This window comes from Mustela erminea, chromosome X (assembly GCF_009829155.1).
Source record: "Mustela erminea isolate mMusErm1 chromosome X, mMusErm1.Pri, whole genome shotgun sequence".
Classification (NCBI taxonomy): Eukaryota; Metazoa; Chordata; class Mammalia; order Carnivora; family Mustelidae; genus Mustela; species Mustela erminea.
In genome coordinates this window covers 30,282,532-30,307,929 of record NC_045635.1, presented here as the reverse complement: position 1 = coordinate 30,307,929, position 25,398 = coordinate 30,282,532, and the positions used below count along the sequence as shown (strand labels likewise).

General features: G+C 40.3%; 1 protein-coding gene and 1 pseudogene across 1 annotated transcript in view; both read left to right on the top strand.

Moving 5' to 3' along the window:
• LOC116582221 overlaps nt 1-20,903 on the top strand; it is a 72,164-nt pseudogene extending 51,261 nt beyond the window's left edge.
• A 711-nt stretch (nt 20,904-21,614) lies between these two features.
• The window catches only part of TMEM47 (transmembrane protein 47), a 30,210-nt gene continuing 26,426 nt past the window's right edge, over nt 21,615-25,398 (top strand). The window contains exon 1 of the mRNA XM_032330285.1: nt 21,615-21,963. Coding sequence (XP_032186176.1) covers nt 21,738-21,963 — 226 coding nt within the window. The 5' untranslated portion in view covers nt 21,615-21,737. The remainder of the gene's footprint in view (nt 21,964-25,398) is intronic.

The window sequence follows — 25,398 nt, the reverse complement described above, 5'->3', positions numbered from 1 at the left end:
TAATATAATATTATATGTCAACTATACTTCAAATAAAATTAAAATAAATAGACTCATATATAAAACTGAGCAATGAATTAAAAGTTTCAATGTTTTCATAGTATTGGGCTAAATACAAAATATTTACAAGGGCATTTCTTTAAAAACTATTGTTATTTTGGGACCTGAAATCCAAATGCATCTTTTTCCCATTTTTCATTCTATTTCCAAAAATTACCATTAAAATAAATTAATGTTGTGTTTCTTTTCCTCTCTATACATTCTAAGTCACAAGAAATGATTATAAGTAGCTAGCACATGGTACAGTCTGCACTGTCTTATGGACACACATTGCCGTATTCTAATGTACTCATTATTGGCTTGTTAATATTTTAATAGTAGTAGAATATGAAAAAATTGTGACTGTGAAGATAAATGGATTTAGTGTTGACAGTTTGCTCAGAGGTAGAATCTGTCAGATGCTTCTCTGGACTTGCCTCTCTAGAGTTCAGGAACTGATTTACAACATTTACGGTGATTTGAACATAACCTCCTCCAAGGACCTACCCACACCATGTTACAATACCCATCCCCACATCACTCAGACCCAGTGGTGTTTTCACAAAGTTAGAAGAGTGTATGTAAACCCAGTGAACACTGAAAAATGTGTCTTTAGCTGATCAATCACCCAGTATTTTTCAGGCCATGGGAAAACATGTGAAAGCTCCCTCTTAAACAGTGGAAGGCCTTGGTTGTCTTATAAAGATCTATGGCAGCTACTGCTGCTTCTCAGAGAATTTTTCTCCATTCTCTCTCCCCTCACCATTGCAGACCTCATGAGATATCATCTCATTCCCTCAGTTCCATCTGGCTGCCATATACCTAAGTTACACTTCTAGGTCTGGCACCTTGGGGTTGAAAATCTGTTTACATAGTCTGACTCGCTTCTCCTCAAGATGCAGCCTCTTATATTCTTCCACTGTCTGTACTCATTGCACTGCCATGAACAAGTAACGCTCTGGTCCGAGGCCAAAACCTGCCCTGCTCTTTTGTGAGTAAGGAAAGGGCATAACAATCTGCTTTGGCTTTAGTTGTTTTAATGGCAAATTCACATGATTTTTGTGATGCAAAAAAACAGAACAAAACAAAACCAAAAAAAGCCTAACCTGGATAGAGTGGAGTGCAAATATTCATCCAACTGCAATATCAAAACAGTGAAGTTAATATCAAAAACTATAAAGAATTTTTCTAGGATATGTCCCTGTAAGTGAAATTATTGGATGAACCAAAAGCAAGGGAATAACCATAAATTAAATGCAGATATTATAATGTCTTTTGTATACAAATCATGGTTTCTCTAAATCTGTAGCTTTTTATACTTAAAATAAATTATTTATTTAATATCTCATAAATTTATTTCTTGTCCTGGGAAGATAACTAGATCATTTTATATTCAAACTAACAACATTACCTAATATGGGATTTAATGTTTATGACTTTTTCAATAGGTAGGGATGTAAACAAAGTCATATTTCTTCTATTTTTCAAATTGATTACTTAAGGCCTCCTATGTCCTTATTAGCAGTTCAGCCAATTTCACCTTTTTCAGGGCTTTAGTTAGCATTAACCAAGAAAAAAAGAGTTTACTTTTTCCAAAGAATCTATTATTTTCCCAGAATCTATCCACATAGAGAACTACAAAGTCTGATTCTAACATCATTGTGTTGTTGCCATATGGAGTCACAGGAGGATGCTGGTTCTTTGATGGTTACTTGTCCACTGCTGAGGTGAAGCTTTTGGTGGTTTAGATCCTTTTTGGGACACAGGGGTACCCTAATCTAGGAATCCAACTTTACCTTTGTGTATGTGTGTGGTGGGAGGCAGTTCCTAATGTCACATTCATATTCTCAGTCCTTGTTCTTTAAAGTAAAATGGGACTTCCTCAGAGACTGAGCACCTATTTACTAATTTTATGATACAAGCCCAAGATATTTCCTTTGAATAAGAGTGCACTGATAAAAGTCTCCTAATATGTTTCATGAATAAATGATTATCTTGTTGTTGTTTTTTATCTTAAGTACAAAGAGAACTTAGACACATAGGAGTCATTCTGGATCTGGACTATATCGGGATTTTTGTCTAATTATTTCCCATTTTTTTAATCATTGCTTCTCCCACAGTTAATTTGACAATGACCAGATGATGCACCTGTAAACTGGTATCATAACAAACACAAATCTTTCCTGGTAAACATTCATCTCCATGGTGAACTGGACCATAATAGAGTAGCCTATTAAGTATGCGTTGGGTATCAGTTGGCTTGCTTTACAAAGACAGTAGAGAGTGTTAGTTAATTTGAGTAGTTGGTTGAGAAGAAATAGATTTCTTACATGAAATCATGGTACATTAAATGATATATAAAGTATGACAAGACAAAACAAATCTGAATGGGGAGACACAGGTTTCCCTACATTGATTATCTTTCACTTAAGATACCCTTCACTCGGGTGCTACCCCCCTCTCTCTGCCTGCCTCTCTGCCTACTTGTGATCTCTGTCAAATGAATAAATAAAATCTTAAAAAAAAAAAAAAGATGCCTTCACTCGGGGGAGGAGTCAAAATGGCAGAGGAGTAGCAGACTGAGATGAAATCAGGTTGCAGTAGTTCGGCTAGATATTATCAAACCATTCTGAACACCTACAAAGCCAGTGGAGATCAAAGAGAAGAAGAGCAGCAATTCTAGAAACAGAAAATCAACCACTTTCTGAAATATAGTACATGTGGAGAAGTGAATCTGAAGTGACGGGAAGATAGACACTGGGGGGGGGGGGAGGCAGCTCCCAGGAAGCAGCGGAGCAATGTAGCACAAAATTCAAACTTTTAAAAGTCTGCTCCACTGAGGGACATGGTTCCAGAGGCTAAGCGAGGGTGGAGCCCTCATGGGGACAGTGTGGTCTCAGGTCCCACGAGGTCACAGAAGGATCGGGGGTGTCTGAGTGTAGCAGAGCTCGCAGGTATCACAGTGGGGAAGCTAGCTACAGAGACGGAGCTGAGGAGTGAGCTCTCAGCTCAGGGTTACCTTAAATTGTGATCCGTGGCACAGTCGGACCACTGCTCTTTGAGCAGGAATCCCACAAGTGGCAGATCTAGAGAGACTCACCTTCCTCTGCCAAAGAGCAGAGTGACAGGAATCTGCTGGGATTGGAGACTCCAAATGGGGCTGTGCACCAGAGAGAGAAAAGTGTGAAGTGTGGTCACAGGCTGGGTGAAGACGGAGTGTAGCCAGAGACCAGGGAGACAGGAGTGATTGAGCACTTTTCTCAGAAGGCGCACTGAGGAGTGGGGCCCTGAGCTCTCAGCTCCTCCAGCAGGAGACTGGGAGGCCGCCATTTTCATTCCCATCCTCCAAGGCTCTACGGGAAGCATTCAGGGAACAAAAGTTCCTGAGAGTGAATTGGAGCAGATTTCTTATCCTGGTCCCTAGGAAGGGCGGGGCAATTCTGTCTCGGTCAAAGTCATTTGAGAATCACTGCAACAGGCCCCTCCCCACAGAAGATCAGAAAGAACATCCAGCCAACACCAAACTCACTGATCAAGTAGAACAGTGGAATTCCAGAGGAGGGGAAAGCAAATATGGAATACACGGCTTTCTCCCCATGATTCTTTAGTCCTGCAAAGTTAATTAAATTTTTTTAATATTATTTTCTTCCTCTAATTTTTTTAAAACTTTTCCTCTTTCTTCTTTTAACATTTTTAAAATAGTTTATCTTAACAATGCCTTCCTTAAAAAAATCTTTTTAAACCTTCATTATTATAGTCATATTTTATCCTTCACTGTATCTAACTTTATTTTTTGTGTACAAGTAGGATTTTTTCTTCTAAAATATTTTGTGATACAATTTCTTCTAATAGATCAAAATATACTCTAAATCTAGAATAGGCTTTGTTCTAGTCTCCAGCTTGAACAAATTCTTTCCACTTTATTTTTCTTTCTTTTTCCAACCAACTTATCTTATCAATTCCTTTTTTAGAACATTTTTTTAATTTTCATCTTTACAATCATATCCCATCCCTTCATCATGTTTATGCTTATTTGTGTGTGTGTGTGTGTGTGCATTTTTTTTCTTTCTTTCTTTAAAATTTTGGGAGGTAGTTTCTTCTAAGAGACCAAAACACATCCAAAATCAAGTGGGTGGCTATGTTCTATCCACCAGTCTAATTAATATATATCTTTATTGTTTAGTTTTTTTTTAATTTAAAAAATTTTTTTAAATTTCTTTTTTACTCCCTTTCTTTTTCCCCCAGTTGTGGGTCTCATCTGATTTGGTTAGCATACATTTTTCTGTGGCCTTTGCCACCCTTTTAGTATTTCATTCTCTCATTCATATATTCTTATCTGGATAAAATGACAAGGCAGAAAAACTCACCACACAAAAAAAGAACAAGAGGCAGTACTGATGGCTAGGGACCTAATCAATATGGACATTGGTAATATGCAGATCTAGAGTTCAGAATTATGATTCTCAAGGTGCTAGCTGGGCTCAAAAAAAGGGATGGAAGATATTAGAAAAAAGCTATCTGGAGAAATAAAAGCTCTCTCTGGAAAATGAAAGAACTAAACTCTAACCAAGCTGAAATTTAAAAAGCTATTAATGAGGTGCAATAAAGGATGGAGGCTCTAACTGCTAGGATAAATGAGGCAGAAGAGAGAATTAGTGATATAGAAGACCAAATGACAGAGAATAAAGAAGCTGAGCAAAAGAGAGACAAACAACTACTGGACCACAAGGGGAAAATTCAAGAGATAAGTGATACCATAAGACAAAACAACATTAGAATAATTGGGATTCCAGAAGAAGAAGAAAGAGAGAAGGGAGCAGAAGGTATATTAGAGCAAATTATTGTAGAGAATTCCCCTAATATGACAAAAGGAACAAGCATCAAAATCCAGGAGGCACAGAGAACCCCCCTCAAAATCAATAAGAATAGGTCCACACCCCTTCCTCTAATAGTAAAACTTACAAGTCTTAGTGACAAACAGAAAATTCTGAAAGCAGCCCGGGACAAGAAATCTATAACATACAATGGTAGAAATATTAAATTGACAGCAGACTTATCCACAGAGATCTGTCAGGCCAGAAAGAACTGGCACGATATATTCAGAGCACTAAATGAGAAAAACAAGCAGCCAAGAATACTATATCCACCTAGGCTATCACTGAAAATAGGAGAGATTAAAAAGCTTCTAGGACAAACAAAAACTAAAAGAATTTGTAAACACCAAACCAGCTCTACAGAAAAGATTGAAAGGGTCCTGTAAGCAAAGAGAGAGCCTAAAAGTAGTAGACCATAAAGGAACAGAGACAATATATAGTAACAGTCACCTGACAGACAATACAATGGCACTAAATTCATATCTCTCACAAGTTACCCAAATGCAAATGGGCTAAATGCCCCAATCAAAAGACACAGGGTATCAGAATGGATTAAAAAAAAAAACACCATCAATATGCTGTCTACAAGAAACTCATTTTAGACCAAAAGATAACTCCAGATTTAAAGTGAGGGGGTGGAAAACAATTTACCATGCTAATGGACATCAAAAGAAAGCTGGAGTGGCAATCCTTATATAAGATACATTAGATTTTAAGCCAAAGATGATAATAAGAGATGAGGAAGGACACTATATCATACTCAAAGGGTCTATACAACAAGAAGATCTAACAATTTGAAATATCTATGCCCCTCACAGGGGAGCAGCCAAATATATAAACCAATTAATAACAAAATCAAAGAAATGCATCGACAATATTACAATAATAGTAGGGAACTTTAACACCCTCCTCACTGAAATAGACAGATCATCCAAGCAAAAGATCAACAAGGAAATAAAGGCCTTAAATGACACACTGGACCAGATGGACATCACAGATATATTCAGAACATTCCATCCCAAAGCAACAGAATACACATTCCTCTCTAGTGCACATGGAACATTCTCCAGAATAGATCACATCCTGGGTCACAAATCAGATCTCAACCAGTACCAAAAGATTGGGATAATTCTCTGCATATTTTTGGACCACAATGCTCTGAAGTTAGAACTCAGTCACAAGAGGAAATCTGGAAAGAACCCAAATACATGGAGCCTAAAGAACATCCTACTAAAGAAGGAAAGGGCCAACCAGGAAATTAAAGAAGAGTTGGAAAAACTCACGGCAAAAATGATAATGAAAACACAATGGTTCAAAATCTGTGGGAAAAAACAAAGGCAGTCCTGAGAGGAAAATATATAGTGATACAAGCCTTTCTCAAGAAACAAGAAAGGAAAACAAAATAAAAAAGAAAGAAAAAAAAAAAGAAACAAGAAAGGTCTCAAATGCACTACCTAACCCTAGACCTAAGGGAGCTGGAGAAAGGACAACAAAGAAAGCCTGAACCCAGCAAGAAAAGAGAAATAATAAAGATCAGAGCAGAAATCAATGAAATAGAAACCAAAAAACAATAGAACAAATCAATGAAACTAGGAGCTGGTTCTTTGAAAGAATTAATAAGATTGATAAACCCCTGGCCAGACTTATCAAAAAGAAAAGAGAAAGGACCTAAATAAATAAAATCATGAATGAAAGAGATCACAACCAACACCAAAGCAATACAAACAATTATAAGAACATATAATGAGCAACTATACGCCAGCAAATTGGACACTCTGGAAGAAATGTTTGCATTCCTAGAGACATATAAACTACCACAACTGAACCAGGATGAAATAGAAAACCTGAACACACCTATAACTAGTAAGGAGATTGAAGCAGTCATCAAAAATCTCCCAACAAACAAGAGCCCAGGGCCAGACGGCTTCCCAGGGAAATTCTACCAAACATTTAAAGAATTAATTCCTATTCTCCTGAAACTGTTCCGAAAAGAAAAAACAAAACAAAACAAAACAAAACCCACTTCCAAACTCATTTTATGAGGCCAGCATTACCTTGATCCCAAAACCAGACAAAGACCCCATCAAAAAAGACAATTACAGACCAATATCCTTGATGAACACAGATGGGAAAATTCTCACCGAAATACTAGCCAATAGGATCCAACAGTACATTAAAAGGATTATTCACCATGACCAAGTGGGATTTATTCCTGGGCTGCAAGGCTGGTTCAACATCTGCAAATCAATCAATGTGATACAATACATTAATGAAAGAAAGAACAAGAACCATATGATACTCTCAATAGATGCTTAAAAAGCATTTGACAAAGTACAGCCTCCCTTCATGATCAAAACTCGTCAAAGTGTAGCAATAGAGGGTACATACTTCAATATCATCAAAGTCGTCTATGAAAAATCCATAGCAAATAACATTTTCAATGGGGAAAATCTGAGAGCTTTACTGCTAAGGTCAGGAAGACGGCAGGGATGTCCAGTATCACCACTGCTATTCAACATAATACTAGAAGTCCTAGCCTCAGGAATCAGACAACTAAAAGAAATAAAAGGCATCTGAATTGACAAAGAAGAAGTCAAACTCTCACTCTTTGCAGATGATATGGCACTTTATGCAGAAAACCCAAAAGAATCCACTCCAAAACCGCTAGAACTTGTACAGGAATTCAGTAAAGTATCAGGATATAAAATCAATGCACAGAAATTACAGTTGCATTTCTATACACCAACAGCAGGACAGAAGAAAGAGAAATTAAGGAGTGAACCTATTTACAATTGCACTAAAACCATAAGATACCTAGGAATAAACCTAACCAAAGAGGCAAAGAATCTGTACTCAAAAAACTATGAAGTACTCATGAAAGAAATTGAAGAAGACACAAAGAAATGGAAAAATGTTCCATGCTCATGGATTGGAAGAACAAATACTGTGAAAATGTCTATGCTACCTAAAGCAGTCTACACATTTAATGCAATCCCTATCAAAATACTGTCAATTTTCTTCAAAGAAATGAAATAATCCTAAAATTTATATGGAACCAAAAAAGAACCCAAATAGCCAGAGGAATATTGAAAAAGAACACTGAAGTTGGTGGCATCACAATTCCAGACTTCAAGCTTTATTACAAAACTGTAATCATCAAGAAAGTATAGTACTGGCACTAAAACAGACACATAGCTCCATGGAACAGAATAGAGAGCTCAGAAAGGGTCTCTCAACTAATCTTTGACAAATCAGGGAAGAATGTCCAATGGGGAAAAAAAACAGTCTCTTTAACAAATGGTACTGGGAAAATTGGACAGCACATGCAGAAAAATGAAACTGGACCATTTCCTTACACTACACCCAAAAATAGACTTCAAATGGATGAAGGACCTCAATGTGAGATAGGATTCCATCAAAAATCCTTGAGGAGAACATAGGCAGCAACCTCTTCGACCTCAGCCACAGCAACTTCTTCCTAGAAACATCTCCAAAGGCAATGAAGCAAAGGCAAAAGTGAATTATTGGGACTTCATCAAGATCAAAAGCTTTTGCACAGCAAAGGAAACAGTCAATAAAACCAAAAGACAACTGACAGAATGGGAGAAGATACTTGGAAATGACATATCAGATGAAGGCCTAGTATCCAAACTCTAGAAAGAACTTATCAAACTCAACACCCAAAGAACAAATAATCTAATCAAGAAGTGGGCAGAAGACATGAACAGACATTTCTGCAAAGAAGACATTGAAATGGCCAACAGACACATGAAAGAGTGTTCAACATCACTCGGCATCAGGGAAATACAAATCAAAAGTACAGTGAGATACCACCTCACACCAGTGAGAATTAACCAGTGAGGAAATGACAGATGCTGGCGACAATGAGGAGAAAGCAGAACCCAAGAAGGATCATTCCTACACTGTTGGTGGGAATGCGAGCCAGTAGAGCCACTCTGGAAAACAGTATGGAGGTTCCTCAAAAAGTTGAAAATAGAGCTACCCTATCACCCAGCAATCGCACTACTGGGTATTTATCTTAAAGATACAAATGTACTCATCCAAAGGGCACGTGCACCCAAATGTTTATAGCAGCAATGTCCACAATAGCCAAACTATGGAAAGAGTCTAGATGTCCTTTAACAGATGAATGGATAATGAAGAATTGGTATATATACACAATGGAATACTATGCAGCCATCAAAAAACCCCGAAATCTTGCCATTTGTAACGACGTGGCTGGAAGTTTAGGGTATTATTCTAAGCAATATAAGTCAATTAGAGAAAGACAATTATCATATGATCTCTCCGATATGAGAAATTTGAGAGCCAGGGCAGGGGGTTGTGGGGGTTAGGGAGGGAAAAATGAAACAAGATGGGATTGGGAGGGAGACAGATAATAAAAGGCTTTTAATCTCATGAAACAAACTGAGGGTTGCTGAAGATTGAGGGGGTAGGGATGAGTGGCTGGGTTATGGACATTAGGAGAGTATATGCTATGGTGAGTGCTGTGAAATGTGTAAGCCTGATCATTCACAGACCTGTACCCCTAGGGCAAATAATATATGTCAATAAAATTTTTTTTGGTTTGTGTTAGTATTCATATTTTGCTTACACAAAGTGAGAGTGGTAGGTGTTTTTTTTGTTTTGTTTTGTTTTGTTTTGTTTTAAATAAATGCTGCTTAGTCTCAAGGTGGAAAGAAAGGGATTAGTGATGCCAGGGGAAGAAAAAGGGTGAATGGATGGTCAGTCCTGAGCTGAAGCCTACTAGCAGGAATAAAGCAAAAGGCAATTAGTAGAGCTTTTCACCTCTTGTTCCCTGGGCATAATAGAGTTTTAGGCCTTGTAAAAAAAAAAATTAGTTGGGAATAATGAAGCCATCTTGATGTTCTGTCACTTTCAGATGACGTAAAATAGAAACCTCAGCTTTATTACATAATTGTGTGGCCTTAGGTAAGTAACTTAATCTTTTTTTTTAAGATTTTATTTATTTATTTTGACACAGAGACAGAGAGAGATCACAAGTAGGCAGAGAGGGAGGCAGAGAGAGAGAGGGGTAAGCAGGCTCCCTGCTGAGCAGAGAGCCCGATGTGGGGCTCCATCCCAGGACCCTGGGATCATGACCTGAGCTGAAGGCAGATGCTTTAACCCACTGAGCCACCCAGGCATCCCCAGTAAGTAACTCAATCTTTACGCCACCTGGTTATCTCACCTGAAAAGCCATGCTCACACTTATCTCTGTGTGGTTGTATTCATTCAGTAAGTAAAAAGTAGGTGCAAAACACTTAAAAAATGCTAGCAGTTGATAGGCGCTTAATAAATCCTAAATAATAATAACATTAACAAAATGATTGCAATGAAATCTGTTTTGGAGCAGTCACATCTTTCAAACTCCAGGTCATTAATACAAGTGTGTCACGACATTTAAATCTCTGGCATTCCTGGACCAGCCAGCTGAGCCATAGCCACAGTATCCTTTCTCTATCCCAACCTCTGGCCAAACATGACAGTACACTGTTACAGGATTTTACAATGGAACTTGTCTCAAATTTAAATAAGGTACCAAAGAGAACAGATATTGGGACGCTAGAGCGAAGGTGACAGAGACTCCCTCTTCCAATCACTTGTTTTACAAAGAATATAAAGTAGGACCAGTTCCATAGCGCTTAAACACCTCAGCCTGGTCAACAGCATAAAAATGGACCTATAATAGAAGCAGCATTCCTTAAAAAAAAAAAAAAAAGAAAAAGAAAAAGAAAAAAGGGAGTAGCTTTCTATGTTCAAACTGAATTAAGCCTGAGCTACAGAGAAGTTTTAATGCTGACTAAAATTTGGAGTTTCGATTACTGTATTGCAGCTGGACATTATAATCACTGAATCGAGATTGTATTTGCCACCTAAAGTGACCATGGGACTCTCTGAAAGTGAACAGACACCCAGGTCTGTAAGAGATATCAATAAAGACTAGAGGAAGATTACCTCACACTAAAAATGTTTAAAGAGACCTTGGAGGAAGAAAAAAAATTAAGTTGCCTTTTTGCTTCCAGTGTTTTTTCTTGTGGTAAAATACGCATCATGTAAAATTTACTGTTTTAACCATTTTTATATGTATAGTTCAGTAGAATTAAATGCATTCATAATGCTGTGCTACCATCACTACTATTGATCTTCAAAAGTCTTTTCATCTTGTAAAACTGAAACTCTAAACCTATTAAACAATAGCTCCCTATTCTTCCTTTCCCCCTCGCCCCTGGCAACCACCATTCTACTTTCAGTAAATTGCCTTTTGAATCATGTTTTTTCAAACAGCCCTGTTACCCATAAGTGGGAATCATTTTCAGCTCCTCATTCTTTAGTATCCACGTATCTGGGCTGTTTCCAAACAGGCTTTGCCTTTTTTTCCCCCTATATAATGCTTTTTCATGCTTTTTCTTCTTATGGAGTCATTGTCAAATAAACTATTTGGAGTATAGTCAACTCTAACCCAATTTGGACTAATTTCTCCACTTCTGATCTATTTCTGTTTAAAGCACTATTAATGATTACTACCAAAATTATTCTCATTTCTGCACATAATCTACTATCTTACACTTCTGATTGTTCCCAGAAGGGATGATAGGAAGGCAAGAAACACCTTACAAGACTAAGCATGCAACATTAGCAGATATGATGAGGAACTCGGGCATGGTTGTAAAAACATTTGGAAGAGTGAAGGAAAAATGGAGCAGAGACAAAGCCATTCAAATGCTTGGCTTAAACAGTGCAGTCTAAGCGAGAACAGAGATCAAGGACAGAGTGAACATTTTGTACTACAGATTCCATAATCGGACGTCTGGATTTTGTAGGACACTCCTCATTTTTAATATTTTGGCTGGTCGTTCCTTTAAAACAGTTAGCTGGTCTCCTAAATTTGGGTTTGATGACTTGTTGGTTGGCATGAATCTGGCTTGGTAATGGCAAAAATAGCCCCATATTCAGTAAAACAGCAGTAGGAACATTATCCCCAAATATGCAGAGTTTCCAGTTTGGTGAAATTGCTCACATCCAAGTGAAATTTGACTATACTTCAGGGAAAGATGGTTCTACATATTTCCTGGGGAGAGACAAAGATATTAACAAGGACTGGATGTCATACAAATAATACAGTATGAGCCATGCATGCTGTGTGTGCATGTGTGTTTTTTCAGACAATGTGATTCACTGCTTGTTTATTCCCAAAAAAAGACAGGATGTGGATCATGTGAGAGACTAAATATGACAACAGCAGAAGAAGGAATGAAGAGGAGTAAGATTTTTTTAAACAGGAAAAATCATGTATCAATACTTTAGAAATGTCTTTTGATTGTCTTTACTTCTCTCTTTTCCTGTCTATTTCTTTCACTGAATTTAAAGAATAGAAGTAAACATTGAAAATCATCAGGAAACCATGAGTTTAAGAGGATAGGATAATGAAAGTAGAAGGATGAGGCATGGAATAGCTGAGAGTCTTTTGCAGCGGGCCTATCAATAATTAAAACCACACCCTTTAAAATAATTTCTATTTTAGTTTTGCTGACTCCAAAGCACAATTTTAATATATTTATTTTTTCTTATATTACTTAATCTTGCACTCAGAAACTTGAACAAAGAATGAAAACCAGATTTGTTTTTTTCTTCTAAAAGGAAGCCTGTTAGGTGGCTGGGTTTTGGACATTGGGGAGGGCATGTGCTATGATGAGTGCTGTGAATTGTGTAAGACTGATGATTCACAGACCTGTACCCCTGAAGCAAATATTACATTATATGTTAACTTTTAAAAAAGGGAAAAAAAGAAAATTTAAACCTTTGTCAATTTTTGACGTGAATAAATTAAAATTACTGCCAAATAAGAAATAAAAACAAAAATTAAAAATTAAAAGGAAGCTTGTTTCTCTCAGAGAGAAACGTACTCCAGAAAAGCCATGAACAATAGCAGCACACATCAATTGAGTAATGTTAAAAAAAAAAAAAAGAAAGAAAGAAAGAAAGAGAAAAGAAAAGAAACACCAAAGCACACACAACACACGCAGAATACATGCTCTCTGTCCTGGGCACACACAAAGTATTAAAACGTATGACCAAAAAGTGAAATGAAAGTGATAGTAAATTGGTAAAGAGATTCCAAACATTTTGAAAAAACTTGCAACAGACATTGGATAGAAGAATATATTGGAAAAGTGTACTTCTCTGAATATGCCTACTGATCTGCTTTATCTGTCTTGCTTTATCAAAATTGGTGATATCTTGTCAAGAAATAATACAGGGTTATCAGAAATCACAGCTTCACTTAGTTCACAGTAGGGCAATGGTGTCAAAACACAGAATGGCAGTGTCAATCACCTTGATTCTCTGCCAGCTATGAAAAATCGGTCCTTGTGAGGGTTACTAGCCAGTCTTTTGGTGATAATTGGCAAATCTGGTAATCAATGACTTTTGTTTATTTTCTATTTTTTCTCCTGAACTGCCAACTATTCATATATATATATATATATATATATATATATATAAAATTGCGCTTTTTTAAATTTCTTAAGTAAATTTTACTTGCCTGCCATTTTTGTTCTCTCAAGCATGCCAAAAATCCTATACCCACTCTCTCTAGACACCAGGTGCCCAGGGTCAAGTTTCACACATGCCATCTTTCCCTCACTTTTGTTTCCACGGGCGATTTCTGCTCTCAACACTGTTCACTGGCACACCATTTTTTGTTTGTCGATTTGTCAGTTAAGAAAACGATGTAAGAGTTTCTAAAATCTAATAACTGGGTTGGCTAAAGATAAGGAATTTAAAAGGAGTCCAGAGAGCAAATTTCAAAGTGGCCAGAGTTTAAAACCTCAACAATGCACCTTCATCCTCTTACTTTACCTAGAGGTATCATTTCCAGGCCTGTGACTCTCTGTATTTGATGGTCTTTATCACTGGGGATTAGCTGCCCTTTTGTACTTTGTTCTGTGCTGTACTTTCAGATGACTTGGATAATTGAACTTCTGCCTTTTACTTCTAGGTGCGTAGCAATTTATTTGCATATCGTGCAGCTGCATAAATGCCTCAGAGTGAATTTGCAAGAAGCCAAGGGTCACTCTTAGTGTTCCTCGGTCTTAGAAGTTGTTTTTTAAGGTGTATCTGAAGAGGGACCAACATTTATCTTCATCAGTCAATTAACACATCATCAGAATCTTGGGACTGAACTGAGAATTACAGCTCTCAGAAGTAAGACACCATTTAGAACTACTGAGTCTAGCATACATTGATTCCAGTTAAGGTCCACAATGCTGACTAATCATTGCTAATGGCTCCAAACTCAATGACAGTTAGAGCCTGCTGAGAAGTGGCCATGAATGAAACACCATTCACCTTGGCAGCAGGTAACGTGTTGAAGGGTAGGGCATAAAGTAGTGAATTTTTACTTACTTAGCAGCTGCTTTGATACCACTACTTGTAGTAGAAATTGAGCACTAAGAGACCTGAGAAGATGATGTCGCTGATGTTTCTCAAACTTGGACTGATACACGAATCACTATGGATCCCGATAACGATACATTCTGATTCAGTAGGTCTCGGGAGAGGTCAGGGCTCTGCATTTGTAATGAACTCCCCAGTGATTCCAGCCCTGGAGGCAAGTCGGGATCACACTTTGAGTAACAAGGATTGAGAGCACTGGGGATGAAATCTACTGAATGAGCAGATGGGGAGAAGAGGGTTGGATGTGGATCTATGGTGAGGCAAGTGAGACATGGAGGGCTTTACTCTTCGTAGTGTAATACTGCTTACTGGTGACTTCTCAAGTAGTCCAAAAGGTTAATAATTCAAAATTATATACAGTGGTGCTATTTGATGTATTTTTCGTGGTAACTGGTGAATAAGCTGGCCTTTGCACATAGCTCGGTTAGGGGTAGATTTAAGCATTCTACTGGATGCAGAATCAGATATAGAAAAGAACAGAAGCAAGGATTGAGAAAAGGATTTGGGGCTCTAAAGGATCATAAAATTAGTGATTTGAACAAAGTTTATCTAAATCTCCCAGGGAAAAGAAGGCCCTAGCCGACATCTGGATTATAATAATATAATAATTATGATTAGTGCTTACCATATGGCAGATAGTGTACATTATATAAATCACCTCATTAATTCTTACAACAACTCAATGACATAGGTATCACCCTATTTTATAAAAGAGGGAACTGAGGTTAATGGTATGTCCAAATCCATATAGGCAGTAGGTTCTACAGTGAGTGTCTTAACCTTGATCTGGTTAAATCAAAAGCAATTCCCTTTTTTGCTTACTGAAGACCAAAAAGATTAAAAGAGTGTATGTGGGGTGGCGTGGGAGGTAGGGAAGGGGCGCTGAAAAAGGTAGGCTAAAGAAATTGAAAAAAAAATGACTCAGAGAATGACAAAAAGCAATGATCCTCATATTGTTCTGATATTTCCGCCTATATTTGTTTGAACCTGAATGAGCTGACATTTTGAATTTTGACAGACTGCTGACAAATCATGCAGTACTACTCAGTCACTTCAGAGACAAATTTTAAAAGGTGAAATCTAGAGGTGAGAGCCACACTGAAATACAATTCCTAAGAGGATCTGTTTTCCACTAGCCTCAATCCCCTAGCAATGTTGACATTTAAGACCACCTTTTGGAAATTCCAGGGAGAAATAGCTTAGTTGCATTCTTCTTCTTGGAAGTATGAGTATAAATTGCTCCAGGTACCCTTTCCACTTAACCTTTTTTAAATTTCAGCCTTACCCTTACCTGCAATTAACTTTGAGCCAACACTATACTAGAGATTTACGAATGTGGGATTCATTTTTTTCCAATTGCAAATGTGAGTCCTTCAGTTCACAAGAAAGAAAAGGGCTCCACACTTTCTAATGAAAGAGAACTCTCTTACACTATAGATATAGTCTATAGTCTTATAGTCTATAAGACTTATAGTCTATAGTCTTATAGTCTTTAGATATAGTCTCTATCAGAAGACTTGGGAAGAGCTCCCGGCTACAACAACTTGGAGACTGTTTATACTACAAAAAATAAACGCATGGTAAATAATGGAACAGTGCAATCATCATGGATGAAACTATTTTTGAGATGAGAAACTTACAATGTTGTGACCAATTTGGGAAGGGGGGGTTCCCAAGCAGGCATTTCTTAGAATTTTCCCATCAGTCTCAACTGTCTTCATTCAAATGCCCAGGGGTAAAAGGCCTCCACGAAAAATCACAAAGTACACAAAGTTGACTTTAGCCCGAAATCTGAAGTTACAGAGGAAGCTCAGCTAACAAGTTCCAAAGAGAGCATGGAAAGGGTGAGTAATTTCCAAGGGCGATTCCTGATAATAATGATTCCATCTCTACTCTAACTTCACTTGGCTTGCATTGAAGTCAACACCGAAATCATAATTCAACACTCATTCGCTTCAAGTTCTGCCAAGCATATGCTAAACCTGCTCGTCTTATCAAGTATTCAACTATTCGGGGAAACCATTTCTGAGGCTTCCAGTGTTCCATTTTCAATTTAGTCCTACAGCACGGGGCGCGCCAGGAGAGATGTAGAATTGATGTACCATGTTGGTGGTGGTGGCCAAGGACAAATGAAATTCCGCCAGAATGAGAATATGTTGGTAGGCATGCACTTGCTTCTTGCTTTGGGGTAACCAAAAGCTTCAACTTGTAGTTGTAGAAACAAAATGTATAAAAATGCAGTCATAAGGTGCTTGGAGTGCTTACACCTGTTCATTTATCCATAAAACTGAAAGTAAATACAAATAAAATATAAAAATGGAGGAAGTTTTGTGCCTATAAGTGATTGCTGCTAAGGAAAGAGATGCTTGAAAAAGATGGAAAAGGCATTTAGAGTTAGTCGCACTGGGAATATTGTAATTTTTCATGTACTCCTACCTCCTGGGCATCTGATTCATGCTTCTTTCATTACAACAAACATTTATTTTAAAACTAATCATCCTTTAACTCCAGTGGCCTCTTGTGTTTTCACTTCCAAGATGTATTTCCTTTATCTGTGGATGAGTAAATTATTATGGCCACAGGTACCATTATGAAACAACAATCAACTTGAAATCTAAACATCAACACATAATGTGAATAGCAAATACGTTAATATTGACTTAAATCTAACTGATTCAACAGTATCATACATTTTTAAATTGGAAAAGACATTAGAAAATGATGGAATTTAAGTTTTGGGGATGTGCAATTCTTTATCTTCATCAATGTTGTTTTTTATAAAAGCAGAAATAGCGATTATTAGTAACAATTCTTGTGATAACTCTAAGCCAAGAACTTTGCCGCAATGCAACAAGAAATCTCAGTAATGCAATGCAGAATACACCATAAACTGGAACTCTCTTGGACCTTATTAATTTTCATAAATAGCATGCGGGTCTCATTATATCATGGTTTCATTCCCATCAGAATCCTTCTGGTGTGGAAGTCAAGAACGGAATTAGAGTAAAGTGAATAAACCACCAAAGTACCCTTTGTTTCTGATTTTTAAAATATTTTGCCAACATTATTATCTGTGACACTGGAAAAACAGTTGATGTGTGTTTCTAATCTTTTAATGGTTGCTTCATCACTTTCCCCTCCTTTCTATTTCCTCCTTTCTCAGCGCAAGCAGGTCTAAACCTCTATGCCACATCTGTATGTGATCCCAGTGCCAAAAAAGCCTTAGTAACAGCACATTAATAGTTGTACATTTCAAATGGCAAGCAAATGCAGAGATGTGCCTTTGCTGACAGACTGAGCCTACATTTACTCCTCTTTGTTCTCTTAAGACACATTCAAAGTCTGGAATGTGCTCCTCCTCCCTGTCTCTTTCATACCCTCTACCTCCCACCATAACACTTTCTATTTTTCTGATGAACTTCCCACTCTCTTCCCTCTGACCTCCCTCTCACATTGCTGCCCCACTTTTCTGGCCTGATTCAAGCAAGGGGCTCATTTTTTCTTTTACTTCGGGGGCTAGGGAATGACTCCTCCCTGTCTTTCCCTGGCTGTACATCTCACACAGAGTCACACATTGAAGTTCTGTGACTCCAATTTTCATGGAACTCTTATAGCATGATATAGAGTTAGGGCCTCTAGCCTTTGCCCCCCCCCCCCCGAGGCCCAGGGAGAGGGGTGACCAGAGTGCCATGGTGTCCCAGGCTAGGCTCAGGTGAAAGAGGGGAACTCTGGCCTTTGCATGACACTGTATAGTACAGGGCCAACAAAGTCATTGCTTTTAAGAGATTTCAAGTAAATTCTCCTGAGCTAGGAACTCTTTCTTTAAAGTTCAATGCAGATATCATTTCTCAGATATAAGTTCATTTCAATCCTCATTTCTACTTCCCCCTGTATACACACACACACACACACACACACTCCTTAGTTGTCACTTCCTATCCCACTCCCAGTCACTTAACTTGTTTTTTTTTGTAGTTTTCATTCAATGTTTACTAATTGTTGGAATCCTCCACACTACTTTTTCCATCCTTAGAGTAAATGTAAGTCCACCATCCCTTATATAAAACTTTTTGAGCTAGCTGTGTTGAGAAATTCAAACTTTTTCAGATTTTTAAAGGATACTCTGGTGCAGGGATGCCTGGGAGGCTCAGTCGGTTAAGCAACGGTTTCCAGCTCAGGCTATGATCCCATGGTCCTGGAATCAAGTGCCACATCAGGCTCTGTGCTCAGTGGGGAGTCTGCTTCTCCCCTTCCCTCTGCCTTCCACTCTGCCTGCTTGTGCTTGCTCTGCCTCCCTTTCTCTCCGTCAAATAAATAAATAAATAAATAAATAGAATCTGTGTGTGTGTGTGTGTGTGTGTGTGTGTGTGTGTGTTTAAAGGATAATCTGGTGAATATACTGTAAATTTAGATAATACCCAACAGGTTCAGTGGCTGCATAATTATTCATGCTAAGTGGGTATAACCCAAAACCATAAATAGCCTCACATCAGTCTGGAATTGTTTTTTCCACCAAATGAGTTTGCTACAAACTTAGGAGAACAACAAAAACAAAATACTTTGTCTTGAAAGCTTTTCATGTTTTAAAAGTGAAGATTAAGGATGGTAGATCTGTACTATGTTGTGCAAATTCTAAAAATGATTAACAGAGGAATGGAGTATTTCAGGAGAATTTCCGTGTTTGTAGTTAAAAATGGCTGATTTTACTAATGTTGGAGAAAATTTTGTAGGTAGTATAAAGAAAGATGGATTCACTCAAGTAAGCAATTGAGAACAAGCCAGAGAAATGAAACAAAATAAGTGTGTGTGGCTGGGGTAGGGGGGCAGTAGAGGCGGGGGGAGGGGAGGTAGGGGTGGGGAGGTGAGGCAGGAGGAGGGCAGAGCAGCTAGGGAGCTAGGAAGTGGTGAAGGAAAGAAATTCAAATTAGAGGAAACAAAGATAAAGAAAAATATCGGCTGACTGGAGGTAAAACTTATTAAAGGCAGGTTATAAAACTTGGAGAAAAAAGAGTTCTTTATAACTTTGAGGTCAAGAAATTTTCTTAAATATTATTTGCAAATGTACATTTTAAACCCACAAACATAAATCCAGGTAAAAGAAAAATAGCACAGTCCTGGTCATCCATATTAATAATCCAGATTTTCAATTTTTCCGTGTTCCATTTGTTTTCACAGAGAAGCACTTAGGCTTCTTCCTCCTTCGAAGGTTGGGAGATCAACCTTCTGGTTGGGAGAAGCTTATGGGAAGTTAGAGGTTAAGGAGCTCAGAGTGTTCTAGGTATACCTTTGTAAGGGCAGTACATATCATAATTGAGAGGTAAGGGGGGAGTCGTCAATTTTCTAATTTCCAAGTGTGTGAAAACCATGGTCTTTTATTTCACATTGGGTTGATTCTTATTCTTAAGTCATTTGACACTAACTCGATTGTTTCTTCAATTAAAAATGTTGCTTCTGGGCGCCTGGGTGGCTCAGTGGGTTAAACCGCTGCCTTCAGCTCGGGTCATGATCTCAGGGTCCTGGGATCGAGTCCCGCATCGGGCTCTCTGCTCAGCAGGGAGCCTGCTTCCCTCTCTCTGTCTCTGCCTGCCTCTCCATCTACTTGTGATTTCTCTCTGTCAAATAAATAAATAAAATCTTTTAAAAAAAAATGTTGCTTCGGTCAAAATGTGGTCAGCTCTATGGAAAGATGTGGTTACAAGAAAAGAAATTGTTATCAACAAGAGGTATGAAATCCCACAGTGCCCACTGAGCCACCCAGGAGCCCAAGGACAGTGTTTCAATAAGAGAGTAGTCATTTCTTTCATTCTTCAGATCTGAACCACTATTTTGGGTTTCTACCAAATTTTCCAGATGGTGAAAGATCTGGGAATATCCCCGTCCACAATGATCTATTCAACAATTGCCTCTTTTATAGGAAAAATGGAAAGTAGTCAAAGAGATACAATAGACAACCCGCCAGACGCAAGCTGCACTAGTCAATTACAGAACCACAAAGTCAATTTCAAGGGGTGTTTATTCCTCACAGATAGAAAAACAAACAAACAAACAAAAGAGTGAGTGAGTTTCCATAAGAAAAAAGCTCTAGTTCGTATTGGGCTGAATCTTCAGTTGGGAGCGCACAGTAGGTGCTCAATAAATGTGTGCAGATTAAGTACTTTAAAATAAGCCACTTTTCCTATGCCAGGCCCTGGGCTAAGTCTTGCGGGGTAGAAGAATAAGTTAATACCCTGGAAGGAATTCAGATCTGAGTCGGCGTAGTGCAAAGCCGAAAGAATAAAGGTTTTCGTCAACGCGCAAAACACAGAGTCCCAGAGAAACCAAGTAAGGTTTACTTTACATTTTGCAGGAGCTCTCGCACTCATTTTAGCGCCTGCGTTCCCTGAGCAATTGCCCTTTATAGGGGGCGCAAAAGGAGGCGAGCCTCAAGAACAGAGCGGCGGCAGGATTGGGGGAAAGTTAAGAAATGCGAAAAACTGCGGGTTCCTCGGTCTGAGTTCGTCCTGGATTTGAAAAGAGGACTATGCCTTTTGTCACTCTTCGCCTTTCTCCAAATCCCCCGGGAGGAGAAACTGGCTGGGGGTGGGGGGCGGGTTTACATCAGAGAGACCCACAGACAGTAACGCTCTTGGCTACAATGGCCACAGCCCAAGAAACCCATGAATCCACAGCTGACGCCTTGCAGAAAAGGACCCACCCAGGCTCGCTAAGAAAAGGAAACCCACGTGACAGAGGAGGGTGGGGGTGGGAAGCGAGGCGACCCCGGAGCAGGAGAGGCCAGGGGCGGGGCCGGAGACCAAGCTGCTGCAAGAAACTACCCCACAGAGCCGGTCTGGGGCGAAGGACTCGCTCTGGGTTCCGCGCGTGCCGGACACTGTGCAGTAGACAACTCGTTCCGAGCGCGACACACACGAGGGTCAGAGAAGAGGGAACCGTTTCGCTTATTGGCAAGGGGCGGGGCGCGCGCTAGCCTCTCTCGCCGGGAGCCGGAGCTTGACGCCGCCGGGGTGCGGACCCACCGCCCCGCCCCGCTCGGCACCGCCTCCCGCAGCCCGGGGAGGGGCCGGGGCGGAGCTAGCCTGGCCGCGCCGGGGCGGAGCGGGCGCCGGCAGAGCGCGGCGCGGGGCTGGCAGCGAAGGTCCGCGGCGGGATCGGTGTCGCTGCGGCTGCCAGAGAGCCCCCCACCTCGGCCGGTAGCCCCCACCTCGGCCGGTAGCCCCCGCAGACCTACCTTCGCTGCGCGCGGCGGCTCCGCTGCTTCCCTCCGAAGGAGGTCCGGCTCCCCGCTCTCCGGACCCGCCTGGCGACCTCGCCTCCGGCGGGGCAGGGGGCTGCGGCGCCCGGGGCATGGCTTCGGCCGGCAGCGGCATGGAGGAGGTGCGCGTGTCGGTGCTGACCCCGCTGAAGCTGGTCGGGCTGGTGTGCATCTTCCTGGCGCTGTGTCTGGACCTGGGGGCCGTGCTGAGCCCGGCCTGGGTCACGGCCGACCACCAGTACTACCTGTCCCTGTGGGAGTCCTGCCGGAAACCCGCCAGCCTGGACAGCTGGCACTGCGATTCCACGCTCAGCAGCGGTGAGGGCCCGGCGCGCCGCGACCCCTGCCTCCCACCCCGGACTGCCCGGTGCCCCACTGCCCGGACGGCCACCGCCTCTCTCCCCGCCTTCTGTGTCCCCTACCCTCGTGCGCCCCGCCGCATCCTGACCCTTTGCGGACCCGTGGGCTCCAGCCGCCTCCCTGCGATCCACCCCTCGTCTCTCCCCGGTCCTGGTCGCCAAAGCCAATGCGACGTCCCACGCCCTCTCCGTCCTCCCGGGGCCATTCCTCGGGCTCTGGAGTAACACGTATGCTGTTTGGGGTAATTGATATCATTTAAGGCGAGAACCGCGGGGCCGTGTTAGAAATGCAACGCCTTCCACACTCTCTTTAAAAAAGAGACGAGCAAAACCGCCCCAACTCCACCGAGGCGTCGTGGGTTCTCTGCTCGGTCTTCCCCACTCTCTTCTCCTTTCTCTCTCAAGGAGGAATTTGCCTGAGTTTACCTCTCAGTGCCCACGTTTCTGCCGGCTCTACTCCACTTTGTCCGGTTTTCCCCAGGGAGTTTCGCTTTGGGTTTTATTTCCTTAAATTTTTGACGGCTGTGGAGAATTGGAAGAGAGACAGGCGTAATTTCCTTGCCTTTTTTGGTGGCACGTCGTTGGTTGTGAGTTGCCCTTCTTTCTCTCGCTCTCCAAATACCTCCTCTCTCCTCCAGACCTTTCTTTTCTCCATGAGCTACTTACTCACAGATGCCTGTAAAGTTGTGGCTTATTCAGCTACCACTGGAAGCTGCGAACGGGTGGGGTGGAGGGTGGGTTAGAAGGTAGTCACCCCCTGGGAGGGGGCTTTATTCTCTCCTAGACCCCCAGTTGGCTTCCCCTGCGCCCCAGTTATGCTGTTAGCAGAAATCTGCCAACTTCCGATTTCTTGCAGTAAACGCTTTTCCTTGCTAATCTTGATTCTTCAGCTGCTGGTGTCAGTGCAGAGAAAGGGGAATAAAGGGAGAGGACCTGCCCGTGATTTTACACTTACCCACGCGTACCCCTAAGAAACTGATTAAATTCCTTCGTGACAGTCTGTCTTCTCGGGGACTATTTATGAAGCTTTACTGGAGACGTTTCAAGTTCCAAGAAAGTTGAAATAGCACAAATGCCACACAAACCTGATTTACTTTTGTCTTTGGTTTCTTGTTTCAAGAAAGATTAGTTCACTTGGTTAAGTTTCTTCCATAAATTTGATTTTCTGTTTACAAAAGGCTGCTTCTTTGATTTTACTTCAAAATTCCTATTGATGGGATTTTGTCTTTGTTGCTTAATTCACTGTGGAGGGGACTGGTTGGCAGCAGGAGGTCAACATTTAGGTCTTTTAATTCTTTCAGGGTTTGTTGTTTACAACCAAAGATAAAATAAATTGGTAAGATGCCTTTCTTCAGTAACCAGGGGATCCAAATAAACTTTGGAGAAAATATCTTTTCTTTCCCCTCTCCAATAGAAATGGAAATTTATGTAGGAATGCCAGCTTCAGCATGTCTCCTTAGCAACGGGAATCTTTTGCCCCTTTCTCCTGTCTCCTGAAATAATAGTCCCCTGATTGCATAAAGACTTTTCAGATAGGTTCGAGAAACCAGCCTCTACTCTTTTCTTTTCAGACCCAGATCCTTTTCTCTTGGCCAGGAATGTGAGGAATGGGGAGAAGCCAACACGAGTTTGTAGAGCAGTACGCAGTGTTTGCTAATCTCTCCTTAATTGCCTCCATACCCATTTATCTCTGCTTTTTCCCCCCGTCCAGGCAAGGAAGTAGGTAGGGAGACTCAAGCTTGATGCAAAGGTAGTGATAAAAGGTTTCTACGAAGTACAAATGGGAGCCAGGGACAGTTTCTGGGTTTTCCCCCAAGCCCGTTATCCTACCCTTCTGCTTAAACTCATGCCACAGCATTTATTTCTATTTGGGTTCCTGAAAATCAGCTTCAGTTCTATTTTGCTTAAAATAGTTTTCATCCCAGAAAAAGTGTAGTTGGTGAGCAAATGATGTGGGAGGCTTAGAGATGGTTTTGTTTGAGGCTAACTGGAACAAGTTCTTGACTTTCTTTATGTAGTAGCAGTTCATTTTTCCTCTCCAAGGCGGTGGGTGGGGGGTGCAGGAGGAAAGGAAACAAAATATGGAAAATTGCTCTATCTCCCCCACTTTACAAAATGTGCTTTCTTAAAATGTTCTGTGAACTTGAAGCTTCTATCCACAAATGTTTTGAAACGAAGAGGGAAGCTTGAATTGAAACGAGCAATCCTTTTTTCTTGCCTGTTCCAGAGGGCAGGCAGCTTTTCTCAGTCTGTTTGCGGTGTGGAGTAACAGAAAGCGGGGAGGGGCATGTCTTCTCTGAAGATTTTTTAAGAGATCCACTTCATTGTCTCTTGAAATGAATTACCTCGGGAGGAGCCACCAAGGACAGTTTTACTGAAGGCCCTTCACCAGGATCTTCGGGGCTTAATTAAAAACCTTTGTCTTAATTAGAATTAAAACTGCTATGAAGAGGCGAGCTTGTATTTACAGAAGGGAAATTTCAGGAATGTTTCTACTGACGACAATATGTCCTACTTAGGCCCAGTTCCTACGGAAACTTTCCCCTCAGCCATTATTTTTAAAGCTGCATTTTAATTTTGTTACCAAATACGCGTTGTTTGCTGCTTAGAACCCGTTTTATGGTTTTAAGCGAAAGCAGAACCATGCCTTTTGTGTCCTGGTGTATTGAAGGTTGCATCAGCACTTCTAGTACGAACCAGTAATCCGGGTGTCAGTCAATTGTAATGCTTTTCTCTGGTGTCCCAGTTCAGAGTAGGGGGACAGTCCAGGCATTCATCTAAAGCTAGAAGTTTTCTAAAAAGACAAATGAGAAAAATGGCCAATAAACTGTCATTTGCGATGGAAACAAACAATAATAATAATAATAATAATAATAAAGTATGCTTGTTAAGAAGTTTAGAATAGGTAGTACTCCCATGGCTGCCGGCCACAGAATTTCTAAGAATAGTTTTCCCCACTACTGACTTGGGCAGCCTCTTAATACATCTTTAATCAGTTTTTTTTTTTAATTGTAGTCGTGTTTTTGGCTTTTGCTTAGTCACATTTAGTTTTGATAACTTTTGTTTAGAATATAGTTGTTAGGATTTCATAGCCATTGCAAAAGAATTCTTAGTGCAAATAGGATTGCTCAAGTGATACAGAATGCTGACGCCCTAAACTTGACATCAAATGTGCTATATAACCTCTAAGATGGTTTTAAAATTTATAAATATGGAGCTATTTCATACAAGGCAGATTCCTTTTTTGATGTCCGTGTGATTTATTGACCAAGCACAAAAGCAAGGACATGCAGATAGCCAAATGAGTGCGTTTTACTACGAGTAATTTTAGGATATAAAAAGTGCATTTATCCATCTTTCCATCTACAGAATATCTATACATCTTTTCTCTCCA